Source organism: Saccostrea cucullata, unplaced genomic scaffold (genome assembly GCF_032062105.1).
Source record: "Saccostrea cucullata isolate Sc308-1 unplaced genomic scaffold, CSIRO_AGI_Scuc_v1 ctg5108, whole genome shotgun sequence".
In the NCBI taxonomy this organism is placed as follows: domain Eukaryota; kingdom Metazoa; phylum Mollusca; class Bivalvia; order Ostreida; family Ostreidae; genus Saccostrea; species Saccostrea cuccullata.
Window position 1 is genome coordinate 5001 of NW_026929613.1, and position 14500 is coordinate 19500.

Here is a 14500-nt window from a genome sequence, read left to right on the forward strand (position 1 = left end):
GAAAAGTCTTTTCACATGTAATAAACATGTATAATTTGAATGCCCTTTCTTTTCTCTTTCAAAATGATCAATTTAAAATGTTATTTTTTGGAAAGTAGGTAAAACTTTAAGGTCAAGGTCTCACTTCGGTTAAAAAATCATAGTGTATTTAGAAAGTTTTGTGGTAATGCACATGTCAAATATGAAAGCACAATCTCTTATTATTCAAAAGTTATGACCAAGGTTAAATTTATTGTGACAGATGCACATACTAACTGTAAATAAGATGGACAGACTGACAGACAAATGAGATTTAATGTCCCCTCCCTTTCCCCAAAATGGGGGACAATAATGCCCTTGCTGTTCTTGAGAAGAAGATTTATGATGGAAAAAATCCCCTGCATATTTCTTAACGCAAATCAATATTGTGTTTTTATGTCATTTTGTTTGTTGTTAAACATCCCTCTCAGGTATTTTTCACTCATATGGAGACACCACCACTTGAAAAATAATGAGGACAAGTTAGATTTGAGGTCAACATTCATTTTAGGAGTTTTCAACCATTAAGGCGTATATAAAGAAATATTAACTCGATCCTTCCCCTCACCCCTTCCCAGACCCCTGTTCAATGTTCATGTATGCAAACTACTACTTGTTTTTACATTTAAAAAAAATGTTTATACAAATAGTTTAATGTGGTCCGTCTCTGAATGATTTTCATTCCTAATTCTAGGAAGATAGGTTGACACAAAATCATGAATAAAATGTCAAGTAATCTTATCATTGATGCACTTTTATTCAATTTAATGCAGTCATATTGTGAACATTTCAGCTCATTAGGAAAGTGGGGATGACCTCTAGGGGTTCATAACCTTTATACCATTAAATTTACATAACATACTAACACAAGAAACAAAATTATATATAGTGAAATGGAAAAAGTTTCCTACTATTTAGGAGTCACATGATCATTTTACATTACAGGGACAGGGAAGTGGATTGGGAGATCCCCCCCTCAACACCCCCCCGTAGATTTGATTTAGCGCATTTCCCGCCCTTGGAATTTGCAGGACTATAATATATACTGGAGGAAATAAAAATGACTTTGGATGCCCTAAGTGTCCCTCCACCCTAGAAAAGAGACCCAACCATAACTTCTTTTTTTTTTTTTGCTTCTCGGGAAATTCTGGTCTAGCCTGGTCCCCTCTCTCATCCTTGCCAAGGCAGGAGAGCCAGGTGGATTCCATTGTACTCCACCTGGCCCTAGTGACGCGGAGTATATAAAGCAAAACAGGGACAGGGAACCAGGCTAATTCTGGCCCCCCCCCCCTCCCCCCCCCCCTCCCTCCCAGAAAAAAATTCTGATCTTGTAACTGAATGTAACGTTGATAACGGGGGATAACTCTTCAGATTGTGAAATTCGTCTATTGTAAGTTTAAAGGATCAAAGGTCATCCGATGCTGAACCTAACCGTTTGCATTTCAGACTATTTTACCCAAATCTATACCAAAACTTGTACTTACCGATTGTCATTATTTAGGCACTGTTATCTTCATGAAATATAATCCAGTTAAAACACAAAATAAAATAATTCCTACTGACATATATGCAATGATGCACACTAGTAGCCTACTGCACGTGCAGTGAAATCTAAAATGATAATGCCAGTGGTAAAACTAGTACTTAAGTTGGGTACGTGACGCAAGCCCAGTGTGATGCAGGTGTTCAGATACATGTATAGTGCAAGAACAAATTGAAAATTATCATTTACAAAACATGTTTTATTTTAACTTTGCCATCTAGGCCTATTTCCAAAAACAGGCAAATAAGGTGTGTTTGTGTGTGTGTGTTGATGGGAGAGGGGTCGGGGTTGACTAAATTGATTGTGTATATGGCAGCTTTCAAGAAGTTTCTGCCTAATCAAATATAAATAAACTTTGCACATTTTGAAAAATTCATCAAAAACGCTTTACACTAATTTGAATAATATTATTTGTTGTTAATCTATATGAGAAAATATATTTAAAAGTTCCAATTATGTGCCACCCCCCCCCCCCTTATCAAACCTAATTTACATCATTAATTTAATTCTGTTGTCTAATTTCCGACTGGTAATGAATAAAGAATATGAAATACCTATAAGATGGAGGCCCATGGGTAACATGGTCACTAGCTGCAGATCTGTATAGCGTTATGGTTTTATATATTAGTCTTTGACCATAAAGCTACAGATCCTGTAATGCAAAAAAGGTGCAATTTACGGTGCAATATTTTTTTGCGCACTTCTGGGGAGAATTTTTTCACTTTCCAGCATCGGTCAATTTACTACCTTTCACCCCCTAATTCTAGGCACATTATTTAACTAATCTGTATATTTTATCCATCTCCAAACGTTTTATATTCGTCTCTACACGAGATAAACTCGCTTGATTAAAATTATTTGTTAGATTGCATAAAATTCAAATCAAGCGGGTTTATTGCCTGTAGAGATGACTATAAATGGCTGAGAGGTGGACAAAATATACATTTTGACTACAGAATGTGTCTAAAATTAGGGAATGAAAGGTAATTGATTGACCAATGCTAGAAAATGGAGAAATTCTGCCCAAAAGTGCGCAAAAAAATATTGCGCCGTAAATTGCACCTTTTTTGCATATGGGGATCTGTAGCGTTATGGTCAAAGACAAATATATAAAACCATAACGCTGCAGATCTGCAGCTACATGGTCACCTGAGCATATTATGCTCAATTTGAAGAATACATGTATTATGTAAATTATTGAATTATATTGACTTTTTCCGTGGTAAAGCCCAATATGAAGAAGTGTGCATTTAGAGGCAAACACCTTAGTGCGGGTATTACTGTCTCATGACAGCATCTAGTTATTTTTATTTTCCAACCTAGACAATAATGACATATATTCATTGATTACACCTAGTGTTTTTGTTCTTCTCATAAAGGGTCATTACTTAACCTGGCTACAGGGTCATAAAACTTAAATGAGCTCACATTTCAACTAAGTCTCACCTTTCCATTATGAATTCCCTTGTAAGAGTGAGACTGAGATAAAAGGTGAGCTTGTCTCAGTTTTATGGCCATGTCTTGTGAGAATTAGAATCTCACATGCTCATGTTTGTACATGTTCTGTATATCACTGATTAAAGTTCTATTATCAGGATAAAATATTAATCCTTTAGAGATAAAAAGAACTGCATGTTCTCACAAGGAAAAAAAGTTTAAATAATTTTACCATTGACCAATGAATATTAAATTTTTGCCGTTTTAATAGATTTTGATGGCTACTGATCTGCTGTTTGCCTTTCTGAAGAGGGAATTTTACCTCCTGAATGGAGACAAGCACAAGCTTTCTGATGGGACAGATGCCCAGATCATCTTAGACTCATAAACCAAGAATTCAAATAACAGAACAGACTAGTGCAATTTCTTTCTATTGTGTTTGTATATGTTTTTGAAACTCATTTCTCTCTTTTTTTGAAGCTTGTACACAATAGAGACAATTTTTGTTCTACATATTTTTATACAAATATAAGTTATGCTGTTAAAACATCGACATGTCTATGAATCTTACAAATAAAAATGTATAAATAAGAATACATGTATGTTATGTTTGTCACAACTTTTTTCATAAATAAATATTACTCTCCAGAAAGTTTGCAACACAAAACAAAACAAAAAGAACGGTAAAAAGAGTCAAAGGAACTGAATAGAAATATGGTTTTTCTAGCTAAATATTAGCCAGCATTTTCATCAGGACAAACTTTTTTATTTCTTTCACTGATATCAGTGTCACATTTTCTTTTTGCAGACTGAGACATATTAGAGTTCTTCCCCTTGTCACAGTTTTCCTGATTTCCATTGTCAATGTTGATCAAGTTTTTATCAATTTTAAGCCCCAGCCACTGAACTCGACATTTTTCTAACTGTTCTGAGGGCTCTTCTACACGGCCGTCAACAATATCCAGCACTGTGGTTGCCACGGCAGCAGAGGCCTGCTCTGCCAGCTGTTTGGACTTCTCCCAGTAAGGGGTCGTGAACTCATTGTTGTTCAGATGAAGCACACAGTTAAAGTTCCTATCCACAGCTCTCTCAGTCTGGAAAAAAAATTAATTAGAAAAACATGAACATAGTGAGTAATCTAGTGAGAAATATCTTTCTAGTGAATCAGACATTACATCAATGAGAGGGGACTGAACACATTTTTCTGAATGTTTGTGGAATACTTACAGTAATATAGACTGGCTTGTTGATATTTTTAGATTTGGTCCACTCAAACAGTTTAAGTTTGGGGCTTATTTTGATGGAGAAGTCTTTCCTAAAGAAAAAAGAAAATTTTTAAATGTAGAATGTGTGCACGTACACGTACCATTGTTTTTGCAAGTCGGAAAATGCTCTTGTTTAGTCTTGAAAGTTAACAGCTATTTGTCATTAAGTTCTAGACATCTGGGTCTTGTTGTCATTAAGCAAATGAAATAACCAACATTTTTAATTACTTAATTGCAAAACGTAAGCATATACACCTGCGATTCAACTACAAAAGAAGTTTATAATTCAATGTTTAAAAAAGAAAAATTTTGGAGAAACAAGAGGCCCAGGGGCCACATCGCTCACCTGAGCAATTGGCTAGGAAAAAGTACATATCACATCAGAACTGAAAGTTTACTGGGGGGGCTTGAATTTTAACCCCCCAGGGGGTCACAATTTGAACAAACTAGAATCTACACTACCTGAGGATGATTCCCTATAAATATCACTAAGCATGGCTTTGAAGTACTTGAAAAGAAGATTTTAAATGGTGTTTTAAAGATTCCTATGTAAAACTTTTATCGGCCATTTGGCCCCACCCTACCCCCGGGGGTCATAATTTGAACAAATTTGAATCTACACTACCTGGGGATGATTCCACAGGAGTTTCATCTTTCCTGTCTCGATGGTTCTTGAGAAGAAAATTTTTCCTATATATTCCTATGTAAAAATTTGATCGGCCATTTCAGCCTTATCCTACCCCAGGGGTCATGATTTGAATAAACCTGAATTTACACTATCTGAGGATGATTCCACATGAGTTTCATCTTTCCTGGCCCAGTGGTTCTTGAGAAGAAGATTTTTAAAGATTTTTCCTATATATTCCTATGTAAAAATTTGATCGGCCATTTTGGCCCCACCCTACCCCCGGGGGTCATGATTTGAACAAACATGAATCTATACTACCTGAGGATGATTCCACATGAGTTTCATCTTTCCTGGCCCAGTGGTTCTTGAGAAGAAGATTTTTAAAGATTTTTCCTATATATATTCCTATGTAAAATTTTTCGGCCATTTTGGCCCCACCCTACCCCCAGGGGTCCATGGGCCACAACGCTTGAGAAGAAGATTTTTTAAAAATGCCATTATTTTTTTCTCTAATTCATGATTATCTCCCCTTGGAAAAGGGTGTGGCCCTTCATTTGAAAAAAACTTGAATCCCCTTTACCCCAGGATACTTTGTAGCAAGTTTGGCTGAAATTGGCCCAGTGGTTCTTGAGAACGCTCACCTGAACCACCTCGGCCCAATTGTTCTTCAGAGGATGAAACAAAGGCACTTTTCCCCCATGAAATATGTTTTCCAAGGGTAACTTATAGACTAGATTTGTGGCCTCTTTAGTAAATTAAATCCATATAAGAGGGGAATGTTTTAATTCCAAATGAACCATCTGTTTACTTAATTGCATTTAAGTGCAGAGGCTTTTAACACGCTATTGTTTAAATATGTTCTCATTTCTCAAGACTGTCACAGGTAATGATTGTATATAATTATATTCATTTTTTATGCTTACATCAATAAAAAAAAAATTGCAGTTTTAAGGCTGTATTTAAAATTTTATTTGATTTCAAGAATTATAACAAATGTTTTGTATTATTAGAAGTAAAATGTTACACATGCATGTATATTAGTACAGATTAAAAATTGAATTTTGATACATTTTGAGTACAGTGTATATAATTTGAAATTTGACACTTAAACTTTGTGAAGAATCTATCTTTATGAAGGAATATGCCTTACTAGTGACAATTCAAGAGGATATCTCGATATATAATTATACTTGATTTAGATAACATTTATAAAACTTGAGAATGAATGTTTAATGAAAAATAAAACAGCATCAAAAATTTTAACAATACAGTCATAATATAAATATTTCTTAAATATGTTGTTTACATGAAGAAAATAATCACCACTCAAAATAAATAATCTTTTCCAATGAAAATCGAAAAAAGGAAAGATTATGTGAGTGAATTAGAAAGGAAAAAAAAACATTTTAATATCACAGACCAAAATTTCTAACCTCAGATTCATGCAATATTGTTGGATAATGAAAAGAGAACTTTTTTTTCTCTATTGGAATGAATATTTGTAATTCAAATGATATATCATGTTATATAATATTTTGATTGTACAGTGTATTTTTCTTCAATATATTTCTTAAAGAGGTAGGTTTACCTCCCTTTACGGGCTGGCCATTGACCCCCTCTTTCCATACTTACCTGTAAATGACACTTATTATAGGCTTTGAAGTTCATATAATGGCAGTCACATTTTACTTCATAATCATAAAATTCCACACAATCCATGATAGAATATACAGAACTTTTTAATAAACTCATTAGAATATATACTGAATCTGAGGTTTCACAAATAATTATTATATCTGCTGTGTTGATGACTACTACAAGCATTGTAATTCATTTACACAGGTTATTTTAAAGAAGCAATTTTTTTTCCAAAACAAAAAATAACTATACAAAAAATATGAAATTAAAGTATAATATCAGTCTTAGATAGTTTATATTTCAGTTTTATGATATAAATAATTTTTAAAAAGTTGACTAGCATTATGACATGAATAAACATTTAAACACATCTGAGCTTAAGTTAAAAGTCCATAAATGAAGAGATCCTGACTTCTAAAATCACAGAAGCCATATGTCTGAGAAATGTCAAAATCACATGGCTATTATATAGTGTTACAGCTAGCTTATAGCAATGTCCGAACCACAGCTAGCTTATAGCAGTGTCAAAATTACAGCCAATGGCACAGTCCAAATGATGTCACTACCACGAGTCAAAACTGTGCAAATTTAAATTCCAGTAAGAGTCTCCTTCAATGTTACTATTATAATCGTGATGATCCTTGATTGTAATTTCAGTATAAAATCTATACCACACAATTCATTATATATAGTCTTGTTTAAAAGATTGAATATATTAATTAAAGTATACAAATATGATATTATTACATCAAGTGGAATGGACATTTTGCAACAAGAAGTGGATATCAAATTGTTTTATCAACAATTCACATTTCCTATTCTATATGAAAATAAGGCAATAAACTGCTGACTGAAATTTAAGTAAAAATACAGCAATATGTCAAATTTTATCCCACACAAAGAAACACTAACTTTTAAGTTCTAATTTGGGTTACATCTTTTGAAGTCACTAAAAGACAACAAAATATCAGAATAATATACCTCCCAATTAAAAAAAATCCAGATATTCAGCAATACAAATATTACCATTGGAAATATGCAGAAATAAGCTAAGAATTGAAACAGTAAATCTAATTTAAGCAAAGTTTTAACATTTCATTAGAAAAACAAACAAAAACAGAAGTCTCTGACAATACTGAAGCTCTACATACAATAAAGAAAGGTATAGACTATTAATGTAAAAAGTCATTTCATACCAACTTTAAAGGTAAAGGGGAGTGAATATTTTGGAAAATAAAAAAATTCTGCCTTTGGTGGCTATGACATATGCAATTTGTCAAACTGAGAATTATGCATCTAAAGCATAGTCTAGCATAGTCTACTAATGTTACCAAGTGTTATTGAGATGGAGTAGTGTTTTGCATAAAAATATACAATAAGTACTGATGCAAATTAAAGAACAGCCAGATTATTATAAGTGAAATGTTCCATCTAAAATGCATATGTAAAACATTTTGTAAAAATAAAATCTTTAAATTTTCAAATGCTCAACCATTGGTACTGTATTGCAGCCAAATAGGACTAATACACCAATGGGGAAACTATATACAATGTAATTTAAAAAGTAGATTTAAAACAGCTTTAAGAACAGGAAAATGTCATCTTGTGTAAGTCATGTAAAAATGTAATTGGTTGAAGATGATAATAAACTTAACAATCTTAGTGTTGATTAAAAACATTATCATGACTGTGACAAATAAAGCATCAAAATGCGATGGTCATGACAATGCTTAAAATGAAATTGGTACAGTATCAAGACACAAGCACATTTTTGATCACAAGCTATAAATTAGTTTGTATTATAAGCATATGAAATTTCTCAATTTAAAAATGTCCAAACAATATCTCATAGAAATAAATGCTGGACAAAAATGGCTATGAAGAGATTCACAGACAGACATGATGATACCAGTGTACACCCAAACAAGCAGATGGACATGGTGATTCCAGTGTATACCCCAAACTTTGTGGGGTATGACTGGAAAAATGGGGTGAGGGAGGGGGCACTGTTTTGCTTCTCCCTCTGCCGTGTTTTTATTTAGGAGCCCCATCATATTTAATGGAAACTAGTCATATCAAATGCACAAAACACTACTTTATGATCAGACCAATATGCTTCAATCACATCTGTTTCACATGGGGATATATTTGTAAAAATCAAATCAAGCTTCGAACCGGAGTCATGAGTAGTCTTACTTACAATTTGTTGACAGTTAAAGCCTTTTTCCATAAATGTTAAAAAGTCTGCATGCCCAGCAAACAAATCAAAATTAAAATCTCCCAAGAATACCAAGTCTTTCTGATCATCAATCAAAGGCTTTATATGCATTTCCACTTGATGTTTGAAATTTTCCAAAGAACAAGATGGATATTTGTAAATAACTATGACTTGTACATCTCTATATTGGTTTAATAGTATGTTTGCCTTAATAAACTCTATGGGACCATTGTTTACCTTTGAGATGCAAGTTGTCTTGTAAATGTCTTTTACATACAGTGCTGTTCCATGATGTGGACGTCTATCAGAACTATCTAAAGTCTCATGGTTAAATATTGCTGTGTATCCCTGAAGTTGATAATTTTCCACATCTGCACTAGTTAATCTTGTCTCTGAGAATCCAACTACATCTGAAGCAAGAATGTTTGGCTCATTTTGAATTTGTGGAAAGTGTTTGTGAAGAGATCTACAATTGTTAAAAGCAATCTTTAAACGATGCAAATCAACCTGGTATATTGGGACATAACAAAGTTGGAGTGGCACCTCTTTTTTCATTCTCTCCATTTCATCTACGACTTGTTCATCCATTGATAATGCCTGCTCATTGAAGTTTAGAATATGCAGATGATCTACTGACCTTACCCGACTAAGTGCTACATAGTGGATGTGGGGAATTTTCCTCACTTTTGTTTGAGACATATCAATTACAATTTCATCAACTGTGCAACCTTGGGCTTTATGAATTGTTTTTCCTGCAGCTGGCCGTAATGGAAATTGGATTCTCTGAAAAGTATTGTAATTCAAAAGAAAAGACCGTTGAACTTCAAAAATTGGTGTCCAGTTCTCAAAAATTCCATCATGAAATAAATGTCTGTATTTCCTTCGAGTAGTTTTTCCAATTCCAGAGTCAAAAAATTCCACCCAAACTATGCTTGGCCTTGATATACCTTCCATTCTCCTTTCAATTAATTGCACTTTACATGATGAACCATTTGTCAAACCATCAGATACATCAACATTGACTGAGATATCATATATCATCCCAACAGCAAGAATCAAATTTTGCATCAAATTGGCAGTTTTGCTTACATCATCTGCTTTAAGAAGAGATCTTAGCAGTTTTTCCTTAACTTCTTTTGAATAATCTTTAATAACAGAATCAACTGAATTCACTGTGACCTTTTCTCCTCCAAGATTTTCAATCAACTGATTGTTGTATGCATCTACTTTAGAATTCTGTGTAAAGAGATGAGGAGCATGACGTGGATAATTGTCACTTGTTTCTGTTATCATGCATCTGTGTATCACATTCATATCTTCTGCTGTCATTGCGTTATAACGAAGGCGATTCAGAAGTTGAGCGAACTCAATATCATCTTTTTGGCGCATGATTTCATCCAACTCAAAAATAGAAAAATGCTCCTTCCAAAGATTGCTTGCAAGAACTTGGGCATCATGATTTAAATCCTGAAAGATCCAACGGTCCATCACAGGCTTAAGTTGGAAAAAATCACCAACAGCAATGATACTTATACCACCAAATGGTTTCTTGATGCCTGTGAGAAGTTGTAGACGACTGTCAATGAGTGCTAATGATCTGTTTCCCACCATTGATATCTCATCAATAATGATTACTTTCAGGTTTTGGTACTTTGTACGAAAAGTGTTCAATTCGTCAGAGTGCAAACTTTGTTGACTTTGATTAATTTTTTGATGGAAAGCAGATGCAATAGTTGCTCCTCCAATGTTGTATGCCGCCTTGCCAGTATAAGCACAAAGAAGTATTCTTATGTCATCTGGATTTTCACCTTCTGTGGAACATAGGTATCTGTGCAGAGCTTGATAAAGTGCCCTTATCAAAACAGATTTGCCAACACCAGCACCTCCAGACAAAAATGAATAAATAGGTTCTGTCTTTGTCTTTACCCATTGCAACACATGATTGAAAAATTCCCGCTGCTTTACATTTAGACTTCCTAAAAGATTCAAGTATTCATTGTCTGGTAATCTAACAGAACTTTCTTCAGTTATTTGTCTTGTTGATGGAATGCCAAGGTCAGATCCTATATCATACTGTCTCTGTTCAATAGGCCTCTCAGGATTAAACTGAACAAAGTTTTCAGATTCAAGAGATCCTTCATTTTCATCTTCTGCCTCTCTTTGCTGAACATCTGGTGCCAACTCATCAAAAGCTTCTGAAAAGTCCTCATTTGCCATTTGCAAAGCTGCATCAAGCTGTTCAGCATTGAATTCATATTCCTTGACCTTGTGTGTAAGAAATGACTTCTTCTGATGAAATGACTTCTCAAATGTGCCCATTCCTGATATTAGATCAGTGGATTCATTTCTCCAAGGCATGAACAACATAAGTTTTTCTCTGTAGTAATTTTCTGGATCAGTTTTGATATTAAATCGGACATATCTAATTACCCTTGGTACTTTCCGTCGTTTAATTTTTATGCCGTTTCTCAAAGTCAAAAGTGTATCACTTTCACTAAAGTCAACATCTGAATTGTCTTCATCATCTGACTGATGGTCCTGATCATCATCATTCACTTCATTTTCAGTGAACTCTTTTTCATCATCTTTAGGAAAGACAACATCTAGCTGTGATACGTAATCAGCTAAGCACCAGTTTTCAAGCTGCTTTGGGCGTTTTGCATACCGTTTGATAACATTGCTACATTCCACGTCTGTAGAATTTGGTGTCAACTTGTCTAATTCAGCATCTGTTTTGATCAGAATTACTCTGTCATCTGATGGACTTGTGTTTATAAAAACAACATCTCTTGAAGCTTTTGTCATTTGCATTTGTAACACTAAATATGCTGCTTCTTGAGCTCCAACTTCTACACTGTTGAGAAAATGATTCCCAATGTGACGTACCTGTCTTTTTATGTCAAGATTTCCTTCCCTAGCTTCTTTTGCAGCTCTGTTAAGTAAATCGCTCATCCCTCTTTGTGATTTACTTATATAGGAAACAATATACATTGCACAGGCATATGGGTCCAAAATATATTGAATGTCTATGTTAGCTTTCCAAGCATTAAGAACAACACTGTTGTACGAGTTTACCCTCATATCACATGGACTTCTTTTAAGAAAAACCTTTGGACCTCTCAGTGAACTTCTAATGCATTTAATGTAATCTTCCTCAGATATCTTAAGTACTGTACTCAGGAGTTCCTTGTAGGGCAAATCACATCCATTTTTCATATCATTCAGTTGTTTCTGTATGTCATCATACATCTTCTTGTACTTATCAACATCACACTCTAGTGGCTCCAAAATCACAGTCTCTTCAAGAGGAGGGAGGGGAAAACCAAATCGACATACAGCTTTGCCTCTCTTTTTGCATGTCTGTGAATGTTTGTGCACTTGTAAGTCAGACAAACCATCCTCTTCATTCTTTTCACATTTCAGATAATTATCTACATAATTTACAATCTCCTGTTCATTATTTTCATGATATTTTGGTGCATTTTCTATCCAAACAATCATATGAATGTGTGGTGATCCTCTTTGTTGAAATTCAGTTCTGTAGAAGAAGTCTTTTACAATACCAATTGGATGATGATCACTTCTCAACACTGAATTCATAAACAAACGGAATCTATGATCAAAGTACCTAGAGCAAGTGATGGGATCCTTTTGTACTAATTTTGATTTTTCAAACCAAGTCATGTTATTGATTTCTTCATCAGTGTATTCTTTTCCATCATTTAACACTCCAAGTGCTCTGATGAGATCATTCCATCTTGTATCTGCAGCAGACAATGACATAAACCATGTTGGTAGACCAAGCTGTCTGATCATAGCAAACACATCCTTTTTTCTAGTTTCAAGATATGCAGGTGAATTTCGTAACTGCCTGAACACAAAGAAACCTTCATCGTGTCTAACAAGATTATTCACATTTTGAGGATTTTTCATTTCATTTGCTGTTATGGATCTTCCTTTGGTTTTGCATTTCCTAAGAGCCAGGTTGCATTTGTCTGTAACTTGCTTCATTTGTATTTTTTTCAACTTGAAAAACAAATTTGGAACAGACTGGGCAGCTCGTCTATCAACACTTCTTAATTCCCATTTAGCAATATCTGCATAGGACACATGTACTTGTCTTTTGTCATCTTGTAATCTTCCCTTTCCACAAAAAATTGTTGGAAATGATAAATACTCAGCTGTCTGGTCTTGGTATAAACTAAGTGGGCGTTGTCCTTCACCTGGAGCAAATGTGTAAATCTGATTCATGTCTCTTGAAGCATCATCTAACAGAGTGTCACAATTACCATCTCTACCAACTCCATCTACTTCACAGAATTCATCATCATCATCAACCGTCTCATCATCATCAGTATTTTGGTTGCTTCTTGTCTCTGTTCTCACTAGTTCCTGAACCATTTCACTTGCAGAAGTTGTAATTTCTTGAAACCAGTTTTCATCAACATTGATATTTGCATTCTTGTAAAAGTCACTATTGTTCATAAGCCAGTGCAACGCAATCAGTACTTTTGTTGGTCGTACATTTTCATGATAATCACATTTTTGATATGACAACTTTTTCTTTAATTTGACAGGAACTGTGACATTTTCATCTAATTTTCTTGGCAGGCTATTTACAGTAGGTTGAATATCAACTGGAACATTCACAATGTTTCCTCTTACAGAATATTGCCCACCTCTTGGCAACTCTCTTATTTGCATAAAAGGTATTCTCAGAGATACAAGCCTTTCTTCTAAAGAAAATAAATCTAATTCCATTGGCTTAAGTGGCCACAGCATACCATTTAAGACGGACAACTTTGGAATTTTTTTTTGTCTTATTGATGAACAGCAAGTATTGCAAATCCATTCCACATTTTCAACAGACACAGTGCTTGTAAGAAACTTGCTTTTACATTCATAATCTAGTTTGATGTTTTCCACTTTAGAAACACTTTCTTTGAACCATGTTTGCTGGCAACATGAGCATACAAAAATTGGACCATGTTTTATCTGTTCATGAAAATTTTGGATGCAATCCTCTATATCTATTCCAAATCTTTTCCGTCTCCGTTGTTCATTTACTTTTTCACAATATTCTTTATCTGCTCTTTGCCTCTGTTTCTGTTCCCTATTAAGCAATCTCTCATTTTCTCTAAATGAAATGTTGCTTCGTTTAGCTTGCTTTTTTAACCTTTCCCTTTCAAGAACAATTGGGTTTTCTCTGCATTTTCTTTTTGAAATTCTACTGCCCTCTTTTTCTTTTTCTTGCACTTCAACATTCTGACGTTTTAACTTTCTACCAGCAGTATTCATTTCCTTTTCTTTCTCTTTAATTTTAGCATCTTGTCGCTTTAACTTTCTACTGGTGGTATTCATTTCCCTTTCTTTCTCTTTAATTTCAGCATCTTGTCTCTTGGACTTTCTTGCAAACTTATCCATTTCCCTTTCTTTCTCTTTAATTTCAGCATCTTGTCGCTTTGACTTTCTTGCAAGCTTATCCATCTGCCTTTCTTTCTCTTTAATTTCAGTATCTTGTCGCTTTAACTTTCTTCTAGCTGTATTCATTTTCTTTTCTTTCTCTTTAATTTCAGCATCTTGTCGCTTTAACTGTCTTCCAGCGGTATTCATTTTCCTTTCTTTCTCTTTAATATCAGTATCTTGTCGCTTTGACTTTCTTGCAAACTTATCCATTTCCCTTTCTTTCTCTTTAATTTCAGCATCTTGTCGCTTTAACTTTCTACCTGCAGTATTCATTTTCCTTTCTTTCT

At 34.2% G+C, this 14500-nt stretch overlaps 1 protein-coding gene across 1 annotated transcript in view; it reads left to right on the forward strand.

Moving 5' to 3' along the window:
* The window catches only part of LOC134281444 (phosphatidylinositol glycan anchor biosynthesis class U protein-like), a gene marked incomplete at its 5' end in the record, with an annotated part of 8137 nt that extends 4734 nt beyond the window's left edge, over nt 1–3403 (forward strand). The window contains one exon of the mRNA XM_062763910.1: nt 3270–3403. Coding sequence (XP_062619894.1) covers nt 3270–3386 — 117 coding nt within the window. The remainder of the gene's footprint in view (nt 1–3269) is intronic.
* Between the last annotated feature and the right edge of the window lie 11097 nt (nt 3404–14500).